Raw genomic sequence first — 17,795 nt, 5'->3', positions numbered from 1 at the left:
TATTTCAGTAATCAAGGCCTTTATGTCAATAAAAATATACATGAATTAATCATGTTAGTGACAGCTCGTAATATAGACTTTAATTGAATCAACAGCATTTTTTTTCTCAGTGTAATAAACGTCGTATATAATTATTTTGATAGTCTAATAACAAAATTATTTTTTTATCTATATCTAGCTAAATTTTTAGATACCTCAGTGAAATTGTTTTTTCCATAAAAAGTAAAGTGAGAATTTGAATGAAAATTCTTCTTTTTAGAATACCCAAGGGAAATCGTGAGATAAGATATTTTAAGAGCATCTCACGCGCGCGCTGGCTTGTTCCTCGAAATGAAAACTCGCGGAGATGCGTGAGATCGACGAAACCGACAGTGTCACTCGAATATTTGTGTATTCAAACAGCCAAGATTAGAAATTGCGATACGAACGTGAATAAGAATACGAGAAGAATGCGCGGGAGGACTATTGCCGTAGGAACAGCGGATTATTCAAAGTCCCGTCAACGTCGATCGCAACGCGATTCGGCGATCGAGGGATCGTCCATCAAGTGGCAAACTTTTCCGAAGAAAACCTTTATTCGTCGAATAACATGGAGTAAATGTGAAGAAAAAGGAGACGTACAGAGCGCACCGCGAGAGGATTATACCACGTTTCTTTGAGACGCGAGAAATGTGAGATTTAATGAGAGTTAATGTTTCACACAAGATTAAATGCCAAAGATGAACAATAATTGCTACTTAAGAAGACAGTATTTATAGCGGTAAGGATAAGATTTAAAGTAATAAGTATAAGCCGTAAGAAGTATTTCACACAGTTTTCGATCGACCAAAAAGATCGACCAAAGATACATATATATATCTACCAAAGATATACCAGAGTGATTATTAAAAAGCGATGCATATAAAATATATACAACGCATATATTTTTAAAAAAGCGAATAATTATACATATATTTTTGACGATCAAAGAAAGATATTTTCTTAAAAATCAGAAAGAAACCGCGAGGACAACAATTGAAGAAAATGAAGTAAGTGATAAAGTGAAATAGATCTCTTTTCGAAAAGTTTTACGCAAGTTGGGAAATATAGGCTAAATAAAAAAATGTACAGTTAACATTTTTTAATAAGATCCACGCGCGTTTTCGGTATTTTTCCTTCAAGTTATGAACTCGTGTCGTGCTCGAAAGTGAAAAGGTGGACGAGAAAAGGCAAACTTTGACGCGGCTGAAAAACGGTCTCGAAATCGGGAACAGTGAAAAATGTAGGTAAAGGAAGATAAAGCGACGTGGAAGGACGTGGATTCTGGGGAATCGCCGTGGCCCGGCGTAGCCTCTGATCTCTTATTATAGTATCGTTCTAGTACCAAGATGCTGGACATATTTCGCGGTCTGAAGAGTCTCATAAAAATCTCGCACATCCATATCGACAGCGCCGTCTTCCGCTTGCATTACAGCCTGACTGTGATCCTGCTGATAGCGTTCTCCCTGATTGTTACAACCCGTCAGTACGTCGGCAATCCTATCGATTGTATACATAGCAAGGACCTGCCCGAAGATGTTCTGAACACTTACTGCTGGATACACAGCACTTACACGATAACCGCGGCGTACCGAAAAAGAGAAGGTTTGGAAGTACCCTTTCCCGGCGTCGACAATTCCAAATCGTATTCCGAAAGTGAGCGAAAGGAGTACAAATACTACCAGTGGGTCTGCTTCATGCTGTTCCTGCAGGTAATCGATCGATCATTCATATATGGCATTCTTTTTCGCATGAAGAGAGTGTTCTCGTTCTCGACTTCTTGCATTCGACGAATTTAATTATGCACGACGAGTTCAGATATATTAATTTGATTCAGCAAAGTAGAAATTTAAGCGCAAAGCACAGAAAAGATAGTTGTTGAATATATGTGTGTGAATGTATAACATATGTGAGTAATATTAACAAATAATATTTTAGATGACTCGTGTGTGTGAATAATAATATAAATAAATAAAATATTTGGATGGCTGAATAATATCTAATATTAACAAATAAAATTTTGAATAGCTAAATAACATCATTAACAAGTAAAATGTTGGATAGTCGAGTAATAAAAACAAAGGTGCCTATTGCGAAAGTGTGACTAATATGATATATACTATAACTGTTTTTGCAAGTGCGGCTATCGAAACATCGCCTGTACGCAAAATTGGCCGCGATACGCGGAACATATATGTAATTCGAAGATTCCATCAAAATTTATATGCGTCTATTTAACGCCAAATGTAATAGCCCGATCCTAACTCACGTCTTTCGTGAACGCGCACCGTCGCGTCGATTAGACAAGTGAAACATCAAGCACGTTTAGCGTTGAATGTGTGGTTTGCATACGAGCCATAAAACGTACCCGGTGCTTTTAGCGTTGCACTCCTAAGCGTTACTCATCCATCAATCTTTCTGCTCGGGCTCGGACTCGAGCGACCTGCATGTTGCTCGCGAAGGCCTATCATCTAATCCATTGCCAAGAAAGAAACCTTAAGTATAACAATGCACTAAACTTCGTCATTGAGAGTCGTTCGCGTGATCGCACAATGACGAAGTTTAGTGCATTGTTATATTTAAGGTTTCCTTCTTGGCAGTGGTTAACAAAGACTCTATCGATAGATTAATCGCCTTATTCCAACAAAGATGATTATACGATCAAAAATGCTCGGACAAATCGCGCTGTTTCACCCTTTCAGTTCTAGAAAGTTAAACCGTGTCACGTATCATTAAAAAAAAAAAAAGAGTCTGGTAATAATCACTAAATATATTTTGTTTGGCATATTGGTGCAATATTTAGTAAATATTACCAAACATAATAATGGTAACTAATCGTTTGGTAATAATTACAAAAGTAAAATAATATTTAGGAAATAATATTAATATATATGATTGAAATTTTATTATTTCACTAAGCTTTATAGTAATTATTATCTAAACTTGATTATTATCAGATTTTTTTGAGTAGGTACATTACAATGACATGCAATATAATATAAATAATAAATTATATAACATACGTTACTTAAAGATATAAGTAAATGAGTACTTAAATTCAAGTACGTAAATTATTTCGAAGAAATACGATTGTCGCCATGTATCACGATGATACAATGCATTAACAAATGATTGACGTCATATATTATACAACGTTGTGCAATACAAATTATGCAACTTATACAACTGAAAAATATAAATAGATTTGACGGGGCAGTTAAATACGTAAATTATTTAAAAGAAACAATTATCACTATAATAAAAGGAAAAAATTTTTAATGCGAAATTGAGTGTCAAACACTTGCTGTCGTTTATCACAGCTGATTATTTCAGTTAGCTTGAAAGAAATAGGAAGATCGTAATAGAAAGTTTAGATGAAACGGGTTAATGACGTGGCGCGAACACCTGAAATAGCGATCCGTAGTATTTTCCTTGTGCTCTCGCGCGTTTCTTTCATGCTACTCGCATTGATGTCTCAAAATAAACTCAGTCGACGACAGCCTATCCCTCTACGAAAGTTCTCTTTCTATTTCCTCGTCTCCCTTCACCGTGTTTTTTCGCCAGGCGTTTCAAACTATACAGTTTACAGCGAGTAGTCGCCGCTTTTTTTTTTACTGATCTATTCCCTTTCGCTGAAAGAGATATATGAATCTCCTCACGCATTTCTATAATTATCGTTGAGCTAATTTCGTCGTTTGTTGAACAATGAATTCTTTCCCTCCTCTGTTCGTGTATTTCATTCGCCCTTTGTGATTTAATCACGTAAATATGTAAATCATATTATTTTAATATTTCGAGATTAACTGACTTCTATTCATTAAGAAAGATTCTTTTAAATTGTAAATTATATTCAAAAATATTAAAAATATCAGAGATATAAATTACACAAAGAAATGAGTATATTTTTCTTATTGGAAATACCAGAAGAATTAACGTTCTCTTTTCAGTTTTTCCCCGGTTGGATAATCGTTAATGACTGCAAGATTATTTGAAATCTAGTGACTGAAAGAGCCGATGAAAAGGGTGGTTTAACGAGCACCCCATCGACAGATTAATCCCGGCTCTTAATCAGAGCACGGTTATCTTATCTTGACTTCATCGTCTTTTTATCGCCTCCTTTTTTTTTCCAGTGGAGGAAGGAGGTAAGGAGGTGGCGATAAATACAGCTTTATAAGTGTTCATTTTGGTCCGTCGGAATGTTCTTTTACGCGTGGTAATGGTGCGCTTAATTTCGTTGCTCGGAATATGTGCGCGCCGCACTCGTAACACGGTCGATTAAGCATGTTTTCCATGATGGAGATCGAACCACCTTGTACAATACTTCCCGCTTACAGGAATCCTACTAACAATAATATAATCGTCGTGTCATATAACCTAACGAGTATAAAAATATAAAGGATTATAAGAAACAAATCGTATCTCGCAGCCATTAATTATTTTACTTGAATATTTCTTTCTTAGTTTTAGACAAAAATAGATTTCTCGCCTAAATTAGGCAAGATAATAGAAGATGGATATTTGAAGAAAATTTTACGTGCGAGAATTCAATAATACGCACGTAAAATTTTCTTCAAATATCCATCTTCTATTATAAACGTTTACAATGTCAATCAATGTACCTATGCAGTACATCAAAATTTTCTTCCGTCTTAATTTTGACGTCATCGGCATAATATATACCGATGACGCGTTACTGAGCTCCATTAATATTCATAATTCTGTCATAGGTGATTTCGGATACATATAACCTTGGATACATAGAACCTTGTTATAATATTAGACCTCATTGGCTCGTTTCGAATTTTACAACAAAATGACAAAAGTCATCTATTGTGTTTTTCGGTGAAACTATTTATATGTATATTATATGAAACAGTGTGTAACACTATATCAGAGATTACGGATAATACAGTTTCATCGATCAGCCTTTGATTGATCATATGTTAACCCAGACGTTTGCAAGATAATATCAGTGTCTTTAGTATCGAGGTCAAGGGATGCCTCTCAAGTCCGGTCAGTCTTCTGACGGCTTGTACTTGAGACTCACGTGCGTGTTTCTTTTCTAACTTTATTTATCGTCTTCAATTTTTCCTTCGCGATTGTTCTGTGTGTGTCCCGTCAAAACTGTCTCGAATTGATTTAAATTCACAAAACAAAGTGGATAGGATTGTGCATTAACGTGTTAACTACGACAGTGGAAGATGGGGGAAAAAAGTGTACGAATAGCAGAATGTACGAGGAACAGTCTTCTATTAAAAATTGTTAATTCAAATGAATGAATAAATAGTGTTCGCCCGTGTATTGTGATTTTGTGTTAGTAAAGCAACACAACTTTGCAATTCCTTACATGGAAGGCATTTTAAAAAATAGAAGTTACATAAATAAAAATGTAGCAGAGATAATTGTGTCAATTTTTTTCATTGACATAATTTGCGAAGAAGGGAAGAAATCAACATGTTCCGCAAACGAGGGAGAGTCAGCATTAAAATTCGAAGAGAGTTTATCATTGTATTCAAAATTGGAAGACAAAAAGATAAGAGGGGAGTGAAGTGACAAGAATAAACGAAGGGAGAAAAGCAAATTAAAGGGAAGTTAGAAAAGCAAACAGTAGTACGATGTAACTTTTACGACGGTTTATATATCCACAAAATGCATACGGTGTACACTCCATCTTAGGTCCAATCTCAAGACTATAAAGGGTACGAAGAGATCGTGGGTGGTCCATTTTTACGATTATAATTGTATTCTTCTAAGGATTATTCGTTATTTATTTTTTGACATTTCAATTAAAGCAATAATCGCAATCTTTTTTACTTCTTTCATAGTGAAATGGAAGTTCGAATCCGACAAATAAATTAAAATCAACAACAAGAAAGTGATAAATCCATGTAAAAATTATACTTTCACTCGATATTGCTATCTTGAAGTATTTAAATACCTTCAAAAGAAAATACTGAAAGTGATATAATTTCGTGCTCGTCGTGCAGTTCGTTCAAAGGATTTCCAGCAGGACTAATTGTAAGTGTAAAAATAGTCAGTTCGCTGGTGGAACAAAAAAAGCGACGAAGAGAACGAAGGACGTGGTGGCATCGCGAAAGAGATTGTCGGGCGATTCGAGCAAAGTCACTCCTCGATCTCCGTCTATTTAACATGCCGCTAATGCTCAAAATGATCGATCTGTTCGGCTCGATTCGATCGCTTTTCAAGGTGCACAGGATCGCCGAAGACTCGATGATATTTCGATTGCATTATCGTGCGACGGTGGCAGTGCTGCTAGCCAGTTGCCTCACCCTCGCTTGCAAAAGTATCTCCGGCTCGCCGATACACTGCGAAGCCACCGCGGCCGTGGACAAGGCCGTGCTGGAGACCTTCTGCTGGCTTCACACCACGTACAGTATGGTGCGGGCATTCAACATGAGCATCGGTCAGGTCGTACCTTACCCTGGGGTGTCGAATACCAAGGGCGAAGGGGGGCACGGCCACGCACCTCACCCGTTGGTCAAGCAGCACAAATACTATCAGTGGGTTATCTTCTTCTTGCTACTGCAAGTAAGAAGCGACGATCTCTTTTTTGCATTTCTCTATCGATCTTTTATTTCTTTTTTTTTTTCGTGTATATTTCTTTATCTCTCTTTCTTCATTATTTTATTTTTATATTATCTATACCTTTATTACATTTTATTTATAATTAATATATTTTGTTTTATAATTGTACTCATCTGTACAGTAAATATATTAATGATTGAATTAAAGAATATTGGGAATTTTCATAATAAATATTATTTTTCATTTATCTTTATGTGTGAAATATTACTCTTGTTACGAGCTACGGTATTTTTTATATCAATTGCAACCTCTGATCTTTAATTTTATGTGAAAAAGCACAAAAAGTTATTTATAATTAATGAAACATACGAAGGCGATCAAATGTTCATATCTAAATTAAGACAGTTCAGAAATTGCAGGTCCTGAATCAGTATCGATACAATATACGATCGCAAACGCATGTGTATTCGTTTATCCGTGATTGATAATCCTTGTTCATAACGTCAATACATAAATACAGGTTACAGATAGTTCTGCCTTTAAAATGCATATGTACCTTCGATGCTATCTTTGATCGTACCTCCGCCTCCCATACTTCAAGCATTACTCGTCTTCGCGCACGTACAATATCGTTCTTTTTCTCAAGTTACTATCCTCTATTTATACGTCCAATGTTCCTACAACTCTCTCGCTCTTTGATTAATCGCGCATCCGCCTTTTATTTTGAAATTGATTGCTGCGTATCTAATGTGTTTTCTAGACAACGTTTGACATGAAACATGTATAACGTCGCGTATAGCTAATAAATTGACAAAACGCATCGCTAATATGATTAATGTTTAATAAAATTGAAAATTTAACATAAAAAACATGTTTTTGAAAACTATTGTTTGTAAAGAGAAAGGAGAAAATTTTTTATAATTCTTTTTTCACAAGTAAATCATTTTTTATAATAACCAAATAAACAATATGTGATATAATGGATTTTAATAAAAACGTAATTTTACTAAGTTATTTAATAAAATAATTTTTTCTAACATTTTATATATTTTTTGTATTTATATATATATATATATATATATATACGTAAATAAAAATATTTCTATTTAACCGCTTCAAAATTAACTACATTTTACACACACATTACGTTTATTTTTGCACGTGTTAAAAGTACACTTCTTTGTCCGCTCTTCTTCCTTCTTCGTCTCGCTTTTCTTAAAGCTTCAAAGCTCTTTCGCCTTGTTTAGCTAAATTTATTCGGGGCTAACGTGACACATAGATGCTACGCATCGGCCGGGGATCGTGGCAAAACATGTACGCGGTTCCTTCTTTTCATACCCGACGAATATTTAAAGTCTATTTTCAGTGAATATTTAAGATCAATTTTTTCGGAAACAAAGCCTCGTATGAAAAATTTCATTGTATATTTTCGACTTATTTTTTCATGTACAATAAAATCACTCTCTCTTCAGTTTTACCATCAGTTACGAAACTGATTATATAAAATTGATTAGATTACAATCTATTTCATAAATTTATCTAATTTTACGTTATTACACGTTTAATTCTGAATTACAGTTATTAGACTTCCATTGTATAAGACGGTGCTTTGAAAGATATCTTTATAACAACCGTTTCACCCTCTGCAACACCAGTTCCAAGTTAAAAAACAAAGAATGTATCTTATAAAATACGCCTTTATGTTCCAATTTAATTTACTTGTTTTTATGATATATAATATAGGTATTGTACAATTTATTAAAGATCTGCGGAGTGTAAAATTAATTATGTTACTTTATTTTATTTCGTTTTGTTATCTAAAGAGCAAACAGCAGATGTGTAATCATCGATATGTTTAAACCTATTTGCATATCTAAAGGAATTTATGCTCGTCTACAAGTTTGAACATTGAAAGAGAGATATAAATGTCCTTTCAGCAGGGCAGCAAATATGATCACGCTCTCGATCCTGGTTGGCAAGGGAAGAGAGAAGAAGAGTGGGACACAGATCTATTTTCGGTCACGCATTTTCCTTTTCTCTTTACAACGCAGGCGTTCTCTCGCGATAATGCTAAAAGCTGCAAATCGTACAATCGGTCTGACATGCGCGTTTATTTTACGTTTCTTCATAATTCTTGTCAAGAGCGAGGTCAGACCACCCATTTTGAAGAATCCTGTCGCAGATATGTAAACCATGCACGCTAAGACTATTAAACGAGTTACATAACATTCATCACATTTTCACACCGTCTATATAATTTTTTTAAATGAATGTTTACAAGTAAAAAATTTAATTTACTGCCAATTTTAGTTGCTTAGCCGTAAATAAAATTACTTTTAAACTAAAATTACTTTTAAAATTACTTTAAAAGTAATTTTAGTTACTTTTCCAGTTTATATAGTATAGATACTTACACATAAATTATTAAAGTACTTATTTAAAAGCTTAGCGTTTTAAGAGTTTTAAAAAATGTTTATTTCTCACAGAAAAGATTTTACTGAATTGTACCTTTACCAGATTTGATACAGAATTCATGAAATTTGCGCAATATCTGTGTATTACAGGATTATTATTACATGTTCTCCGCATTAAGATTTTACCGTCATCTTGCGTATTTGTCTCCAAGCCAAAATAATAAGTCGTTTCTACGTTTCTTAGAAACAATGTGACTCGTTGGATAAAAGCATACGTTTTGGGAAACCCATTAAGTCCCGACGCACGTCTTAAGCACGTACTTTCATTAACAATCATCCGAGCCTTTCGCAAATTGCAATTTAGCTCAAATTTTCTGAACACTCGCCAAGACGTCGTAAGAGGGTAACGCGCGACGAGCGTACGTATCTATATTCGATCGTGTACTACGGCAAGCACGACCCGAGGCTCCTGGCGATAAGCCAGAAAGCTTTATATACCGTGAGAAAGGGTTTACTCCCACATCGTGGTCTCGATAAGTGCATTGACATCGCTTCGGAAATTCTAATGTGAGATAAGGTTGCCTCGATTCAATTAGCTTAGATTATCGCTCCGAGCCTAACTATACTTACACCTCTACCATTCATCTCTCTAAGATACTATCTATTCTATTTTAGTATTCTAAGATACTATTGAATATAAAAATATTATAGGAAGTTAATAAAACATTACGATAGATTGCGAGATAAGACTTGATAATGGATTCGATTTGAATTTTCGAATAGTCCGCATATGTTGTATAATTTGTGTTAAATGTTACCATTAAATGGTAATTATTAATTAATATAATTTATATACTAAATTAAGGAAATAAGAGCGATGTCAAACTGTTAAAAAAATTCCAGTGAAATAACAAACTAGAAAGTTTTAACTTTTATAGGATAGCTACTATAATAACGCTGAAACTGTCATATTTTGAGGCAGTAATGTATAAGAAATCTTACTCGAGGAAAATTGTAACATTTAAAAAATATACTCCCCCTCACTAAAGGTTAATTAACCGCAGATTAAATTTTGTCGTTAATTATAATTACAGTGCAGTTACATTATGAGTAATAGCCAATATGCAACTTAATTCGTAGAACATCGATACCTAAGCGTGATAAACAGCGACGATATGAAATAATTAAGCTCGCGAGATACTTTCCGCCTCTTGAAAGAAGGTGCGGTTAGCAGTTTTTAAAAGTTCGTAAAATAGATTTTCGTTCGTGTATGTTCCGTGTATTGTTTTAATCAACAGTTATCGGGCAAGGTATAATAATGATAACTCTTTTTGCGTGTTACCGTAACTATGTGCTAGTGTGTACATAAGTAGGTCCGCCTCCCACGATACCCCTTGTAATATATCAGCGATTGGCTGATTCGTCGGTATTTATTCACTCGGCACTTTGCTCGCAGGCGATCTTCTTCTATACCCCGCGCTGGCTCTGGAAGGGCTGGGAGGGTGGCAAGATTCATGCCCTTATGATGGATCTCGACATCGGGCTCTGCTCCGAGGTGGAGAAAAAGCAAAAGAAGAAAATGCTGCTCGACTACCTCTGGGAGAACCTTCGCTTTCACAATTGGTGGGCTTACAGGTACTACCTATGCGAGGTCCTCGCGCTCCTAAATGTGATCGGTGAGTAGCCCACACTTCTCTTTTTTTCGCTCCGCGCCGAAGTCCTTCGTCAATGTTTGAGCTTCTCGATCAACGCACGTCCTCATCGCGATGTCGTAATACGGACAAATCGGAATTCGCAGACCCGTTAGGTGAACGTCATCGCGTATCTTCCGTTTACGATCGATAAACATAAACCAGTTATGCGCTTGAGAATGATATTTAAAACGTTTCCCTTTCGCTGTTGAAGATGCATACGTTTGCATAACTGAGATTAAGAAGTAGAATTTTAAAAAAACAATCGACAGAGAGAGAGAGAGAGAGAGAGAGAGAGAGAGAGAGAGAGAGAGAGAGCTTTTCGCTGTTACTTTATGTTGAACACTATGTTTAAAAAATATATTAAAATAAAATAAAATAAATAATATATGTGACTCCAAGAATAAATTCAATACAAGTAAAATACCTATGTGAGTTTTCTCGTGATTGTTGATGCGTAAATTACGTATTCTAATTGAGATATATTTACAAACAAAGTTAAAATAATACAAACGTTTCAAGTCTTGATTTGAAAAATATTATTTTTGCGTCCCGTTGAAACATTTACACATATATAACGGCTTGCACGAATTTTGAGATTTAAGTACATAAAAAACCAAGATTGACATAAACATGAATATTCCTTGATGCTTAGAAAGTTTGTGTAATATAGTTTGAATATTAATAACTGAGAACAATTCAACAAATATTTAATTTGTTATCGCCGTACAAACTGTTTGTACTTAACTTCCGCGCTGAAGAGGACTCAAATCTAGAGTTGAAACGTTTGCATTTACCTTAACTTCGTTTAGTAAGTAAGTACATCCTAGTTAGTTACGAATTGTATCTTATCATATTATGAATACATAATTTATGCATCAATAACCACAGAGGTTTACATAGGTATTTTACTTGTAAAATATATATTCTATACATTTCTATCTAGTTCCATCTTTCGTCAAGAAGAAGTAGATAAAGATACCGCGAGAAGAAATAAAATACTTGCCGAATTGTCCTTAATTATTGTCATTTAAACTATATAAACTGTTAAAGCATTAAAAAATATTCATATTTATGTCAATGATTTCTTTGTACTTAAATCTCGAAATTCGCGCAAGCAATTATATGGATCTATTTAAATACAATATAAAAATTAAATTTTTATGGAGTACGCAAAGTATTTCAACACCGAAAAAAAACTAAATTTTAATAAATATTTGTTTAAATAGTTCTAAGCAAATATTTATTAATGTATGTTTATTAAATCTATATTTATTTAATACAAAAATCATTAATTTGATTTATTATAGTTATCATTTTTTTATTGAGTAAATATTTATTATACTATAAGTAAATGTTTACTTAAAACCGTCCGAAAAAATATGTATTAAGATTTAGTAATTTTTTTTTGGTGTATGTTACAAATTTTCAAGATGCGTTGCAATAATGTAATCGTTTTCACAGAAAGGTCATGTCAGAGACGATGGAATTCAACAAACTATCTAGAGACTAGCTCGCGTTAATTTTACAAACATATATGCGTGTAAGAAAAAGGAAGGCTGTATAATGAGCGGTGAATGAATGAATGATTCACGGTAAAAGTTGGCAGCGATACAGCTGGCCAACCGCTTGCAAACTCCCCGATTTTACTTTGAGATAGCTCGTCAATTTTATCTTTTATGTCTATTGCATTCAAATTACAGTGTGATATGACTATCATTATAAACGTATGTGGGAATATAATCTTTCGCACGTAGGTACATGAATCAATCAACTACGAAAGCTATAAAAATATATGTATCGTATAATTGTTTGATTAAACATGAAGTTATTATTCTCAATATTTCATTCGGATACAAAATTGTTCTAAAACATTACAAATATTATTCTCAGGACTGAGATTGGTATAAATTTATTTGTTGTAAGATGTAATATGTGTTTAATAATGTTAAAATAATTTTTTATAATTTAAAAAAAATAATGTTACAGAAATATTTAAAAAGCAATAGAGATTAATTGTGCTTTTAATTAATTATTATAGTCATTATAGACAGAATATTCCGGAAAATGTAGTACAACTGAAATAATTCTACATAAAAAATAAGCTGAAAATGTAAAATAAATTTTTTCAAATGAGGCTTTATTTTCGGATATTTTCAATAATTTATAAAGTAATAAAATTTATCGTGCATGAATATCCTGTTTTATTGCATATTCTCGATTACCTAATACAATCAACACAAAATAATCAAAAATAGTAGTAGACATAGTATTCGATTTAAAGTCAATTTTTTCAAAAGCCTCGTTTAAAAAAAATGTTATTTTATGATTTCGACTTATTTTTTCATGTAAAATCACCTCTTTCTCGGTTGTATTACAATTTCCGAAACACCCTGCATATATCATAAGCAACTGTTGAAATTGTTTTGAGAGAAAGACAAATAGAAATGACGAAGAATTGTAAAGCAACGAGCACATTGTCGCAGGTCAGATGTTTCTGATGAATCGTTTCTTCGACGGCGCCTTCTTGACCTTTGGCATCGACGTACTTAGATTCCTCGAATCCGATCAAGAAGACCGAGTGGACCCAATGATTTATGTCTTTCCACGAATGACCAAATGCACCTTTTACAAGTACGGCGTCAGCGGAGAAGTCGAGAGACATGACGCCGTCTGTATACTGCCTCTGAATGTCGTGAACGAGAAGATCTATGTCTTTCTGTGGTTCTGGTTCCTTTTCCTCGGCGTGCTCAGTTTCTTTACGGTTTTATATAGGGTCAGTAATCCCAGAAAAAGTACTCTTTGTATTTCATAAATAATATCCGCGATATAGAAACAATACAATTTTTCTACCTCAATCGATATTTTTTATTTAAATTTCCCAATTTAAGTGCAAATGTTTATAATAAAATAATATTCGCGTTTTCATTTATTTTGCAAGTATAAAATTGAAATCAATAGTAGTCAACATAATAAGATAGCTCTTTTTAAGCAATAAATTCTTTATAGTTTCTAAAATGTTTAGCATCAATATAATTAAATCGCTTGTCGATTTCATTTGAGATATTATTCTAGTTCCAGTTTAAAATTACGTTTCGAGATCAAAAATTAAATCGGCAGTTTACAAAACATGTTACTAGATATGTATATATAAATTCAAACTGAAATATTATTAAACATTTTAGTTGCCTTAGTCACATATTATTTAATGTCATTTATTCTTATTTACTAATTTTTTTCTCGCAACATAATTTGCTATTTCCCCTGCAGATCCTAATAATATTTTCGCCACGCACGAGGGTTTACCTGTTGCGAATGAGGTTTCGTTTGGTACGAAGGGACGCCGTAGAGACCATAGTGCGTCGCAGTAAGGTCGGTGATTGGTTTCTTCTCTACATGCTGGGCGAGAATTTGGACACCGTGATATACAGAGACGTGATGCACGAATTGGCGAACAAGCTCGCCTCGAGGCATCACCACGGCGTACCGGGAGTGAAGGGCGAGCTTCAAGAAGCCTGATCGAGGTGAGCGTCTCCCCTTGTTCTCGTTCGTGCTCGCGTAGGTGTCCGTTGAATAACTTTGCTCTTTATGACACTGGCATTCAGAAACGTATTGAATTCTTAAGGGATCGTCGGCGTACATCCGCTGATCGCCTACGTGATATACTTGTACGCGCTGGATAGCATTTGTATATTATCTGAATCGTGATATTACAGCGTGATCGATGTTGTACTCGTAAAAATGTTTATGCTTCGTACAGAAAGCACAAGTACAAATGCACGTTCTTATCAGTATTTTATAAAGATAAATACATGATTTTTTTCAGAGTTAGGAAATAAAGTGTATCTTTCACTGAGAGAAAAGTAATTTAGAATTTGTGACTATCGTTGCATGGTAAAATATGGTTAGTATTACGTTTTTATAGTTGTTACTGATATAAAATGTTAGTCATAATATTTATATTTATAAAGATTTATGTAAAAAAAAATATATACAGCTGTGGCGTCGCAAATTAGAATTTTTTTTTACACTTAACTTCGTTTATAAGAATTATAACAGAAAGTATTACACAGATTTTTTTATATTCAAAAAAATAAGGAAAATCTTTCTCATATATATTATATAATTTTTTTAAAAGTTATAAAATTACACATTCTGAAAAATTTTGTGAGATGGCTGTTGTTAGTCATCTTGTTAATATAATATAATTTTTTCCGTATACCCATTTAGTTTGCAAATTTTTATTTCAATTTATGGAATAATTCCAAATTTATAAAACAATTCTAAAGGCATTCTAATAAAAAATATAATTCGTACTGTTTTCCAAAATACCATTGATATTTCTATTTCGAAACATTTCACTTTAAAAGAAGAGTGCACCATCAATATTGTTTAGCAACGTAACGGCAAATATCTCGAAGGATATATCTACTCTATGCGATCGCCTCGAAAGAAAACGATGCGCGTCAGGCACGTGCGCGCTTACGATTTCACCTGCCATAACTAAGCAGCCTAGAGACGCGTGTCCCGGCGCGATGTCCATAGATCAATTGACCGTGTCCGATGCAATCTACGCAATCGCTTCATGCGCACCATGAGTCGGATGATTATTGTTGCAGGTTGCCTCGGAGGGACGGTACGTTCGATTCGCCGCTGCCGCAGTCCTGCCCTCGCTCATCTGCATCGCGCGGTCGTCGTCGTCGCGTCCGGGGACGACATGGGACGTGCGATCGCAGTCGGAGCCTCAGAAGACTAGCTGATGGATCTTCCTCGAGGATCCGCGGCTCTGGTCTCGCAAAGAGACGCGTTTTTCCCTTCCGCCGATTGTTGCTCGTCGAACTCGAGGCGATGCGACAGCGATAGTCGCGCGAAGTTGCGTTCGTGGAGATCACAATTTCTGGTGAGAAAGAGAGAGAGGGAAAGAGAAAGAAAGATACACGCTTTCGCTAGTCAGCCTCAAGAATCTAACATAGCTTTGGCGAGTTCAACGATCTCGATGCTGCAAGCACAAACGAGAATATTTATATAGAGAATAGTAGGAATGTCAATTGTGTACTTTTGACTGTAATGAAATTAAACGTTTAGCTTTACATTCGTTATACGTTTTAAGATTTATGCGCATTCCAGTATGATATGAATATCAAACTGTATAGACGATATCTTGCATCCGTAATTTTTATATTATTCCGACAGAGGGACGATCACATTTCTTGTTACGTTCCCGTGTGTGTTTTATCTCATATTTCCACTTTCTCCTCTACTTGTAAACGTAAACGCGAAAGGTGCATTTGGGCATGTCTTGCAGCACAGGGAACTGAACTCGTCGAAATTGCATACCGGTTCCAGTCCCCGGTCGCAGTCGGGTGGATTCAACCGGTGGCCCGTAAACGAAAAGACAGAGACGTCACGGCAGCGCGTGTGCGAGAGCGATGGAGAGGACCAAAACTACACCGACGTTGCTGCACTTGGCAGGAGACTGGAGATGCGTCGTCCCTAGATAGCGACACGCGTTAAAAGACACTTCAGGAGCGGCGTGGGTCGTCGAACGGATATCGCACCGACCGGTCATCGAGAGTAACGTCAGCCAGAGAGATCTTCGTGCCTTTATATTTACTCCCGTGTCGCCAAAAGACAGGATCTCGAAAGAGCCAGACATCGAATGTAGCACGGGATATCTTGTTTTTGCTAATCTTGGGTCCGCTACAAAGAATGCCTTTAAAGAATGCCCTTAGAATCAGCAATTGAGAGACGATAAGAATCGAGAAACAAGTTTTTCGTAAAAATTCTAAGCTTTTCATAAGCTACATTTTTTAGATGACAACTGTTTTAGAGAGATCCTTATTGTAAGAGATTGGATATTATTTATACACTTTTTGATTGTCTGCCATATTTAAGACGGTGTTTAAAAGACACAATGAGATGCAAAATAGAATAGCTGCGTTTCAGTAGAAAAAGCAGCGACTGTTGTAAGATTCTTTAACATGATTAGTTTATACATTTAGATGAGACTAGGGACAAAAATCAATCGTAATAAAGAATCTTATAATAATGGTAAAGTTGCTCTTTTGCTGAACGCAGCTAATGAAATGCATGAATGTCTATTTCATTCTATCGTAAATGTTTGGTCCGCCATATTTAGAACAGTGTTCAATTTCTTACTTGAGGATCTCCAACTGATCCTATCGTTTTTCCTTATTGCCGTGTTAAAGAATGCATTTTGAATCAGCAACCGTGGAATTGAAAAATAATGAGCTCCACGTGGAAGATAAAATTATGAGGATTTTATAAATTACGTTCTTAGATGACAGCAAGTCCTATCGTTTATCTTCACACGAAGGGATATCAGGAGGGGCAAAGTAAATCCCGTGCGCCGATATTTTCTTTGTAAATTAGTTCTAGACTAATAAAAAGCGTCCGGAATGCTAAGTGGACGCTGCGTATAAATTGTTTCGAACTATTTAACTTTTATCGTGCCGTGTTTCGCAAGTATGAATACTAAGTAAGGGAGATACGAAAGGAGGGAGTTAATATTTCTCTCGTTTATAGATTATTGTATAGCCGTATTTTTTTTCGGGCAACGTTACGACGATCTCTTTTGATGGAAAGTTTGAATTTATGTCTTTGAAGAAAGATTCTTCTACTCAATCCATTAATGCAAGAACGTAAAATATGTAGTCTAGTCATTATACTCTACGTCTACGTAATAATATCGATCGCGAATTTATCCATTGATACGGACACACTGCCACCGATCGGGTACGATCGATTTTGCTGTATCTGTCTTCGTTCTATTTAAATGAAGATAGCGTCCAAAATAAAGGTGCGTTACCTTGAAACTTTAAGAGTTATTAATTTTGTGATATATTGATTAACGATTCCGAAAATGCTATCACGTTTTTGTAAGTTTGTCATGTTATTTAATTTCCTTTGACATCTACAGATTATAATATTTTTGTCGATAATAATGTCAAACACTATAAGTGAATATTTTAATAGTACATTACATCCACAAAAACAACTTAATAACGTTGATTATTCTCGTATAATCAATAAATGAAGATTTCTTCTGAAAACGAAGAAACGAAGCTTTTCATTTGGCTTACCAACTTATGTGCAGACATTTTAT

The 17,795-nt window shown here is 34.8% G+C and overlaps 1 protein-coding gene across 2 annotated transcripts; it reads left to right on the top strand.

Annotated features, from left to right (window-relative positions):
- The first annotated feature begins 1,011 nt into the window (after nucleotides 1-1,011).
- shakB (Innexin family member shaking B) lies at nucleotides 1,012-17,795 on the top strand. 2 transcript variants are annotated; one of them, XM_018517272.1, is made up of 6 exons: nucleotides 1,012-1,730; nucleotides 10,435-10,654; nucleotides 13,156-13,445; nucleotides 13,940-14,193; nucleotides 15,289-15,569; nucleotides 15,975-17,795. In XM_018517272.1, exons 1-4 carry the CDS (start codon nucleotides 1,368-1,370, stop codon nucleotides 14,186-14,188), a joined length of 1,122 nt encoding a protein of 373 aa, XP_018372774.1. In that variant the 5' UTR covers nucleotides 1,012-1,367; the 3' UTR covers nucleotides 14,189-14,193; nucleotides 15,289-15,569; nucleotides 15,975-17,795. The 2 variants fall into 2 exon arrangements, with proteins under 2 accessions (XP_018372774.1, XP_018372773.1); XM_018517271.1 differs by lacking the exons at nucleotides 1,012-1,730; nucleotides 15,975-17,795 and adding an exon at nucleotides 6,169-6,567 and having other exon boundaries at nucleotides 15,289-15,699.

This window comes from Trachymyrmex cornetzi, unplaced genomic scaffold (assembly GCF_001594075.2).
Source record: "Trachymyrmex cornetzi isolate Tcor2-1 unplaced genomic scaffold, Tcor1.1 scaffold67, whole genome shotgun sequence".
In the NCBI taxonomy this organism is placed as follows: domain Eukaryota; kingdom Metazoa; phylum Arthropoda; class Insecta; order Hymenoptera; family Formicidae; genus Trachymyrmex; species Trachymyrmex cornetzi.
This window is presented reverse-complemented; position numbering and strand designations above follow the sequence as displayed.

Bases quoted from the DNA above. Each gene is read 5' to 3' on its own strand.
- shakB (XM_018517271.1), top strand. From the start codon at position 6,169: ATGCCGCTAATGCTCAAAATGATCGATCTGTTCGGCTCGATTCGATCG. The intron at 6,568-10,434 runs GTAAGAAGCGAC...CTTTGCTCGCAG, and splicing joins TCTTCTTCTTGCTACTGCAA to GCGATCTTCTTCTATACCCC. The intron at 10,655-13,155 runs GTGAGTAGCCCA...ACATTGTCGCAG, and splicing joins CGCGCTCCTAAATGTGATCG to GTCAGATGTTTCTGATGAAT.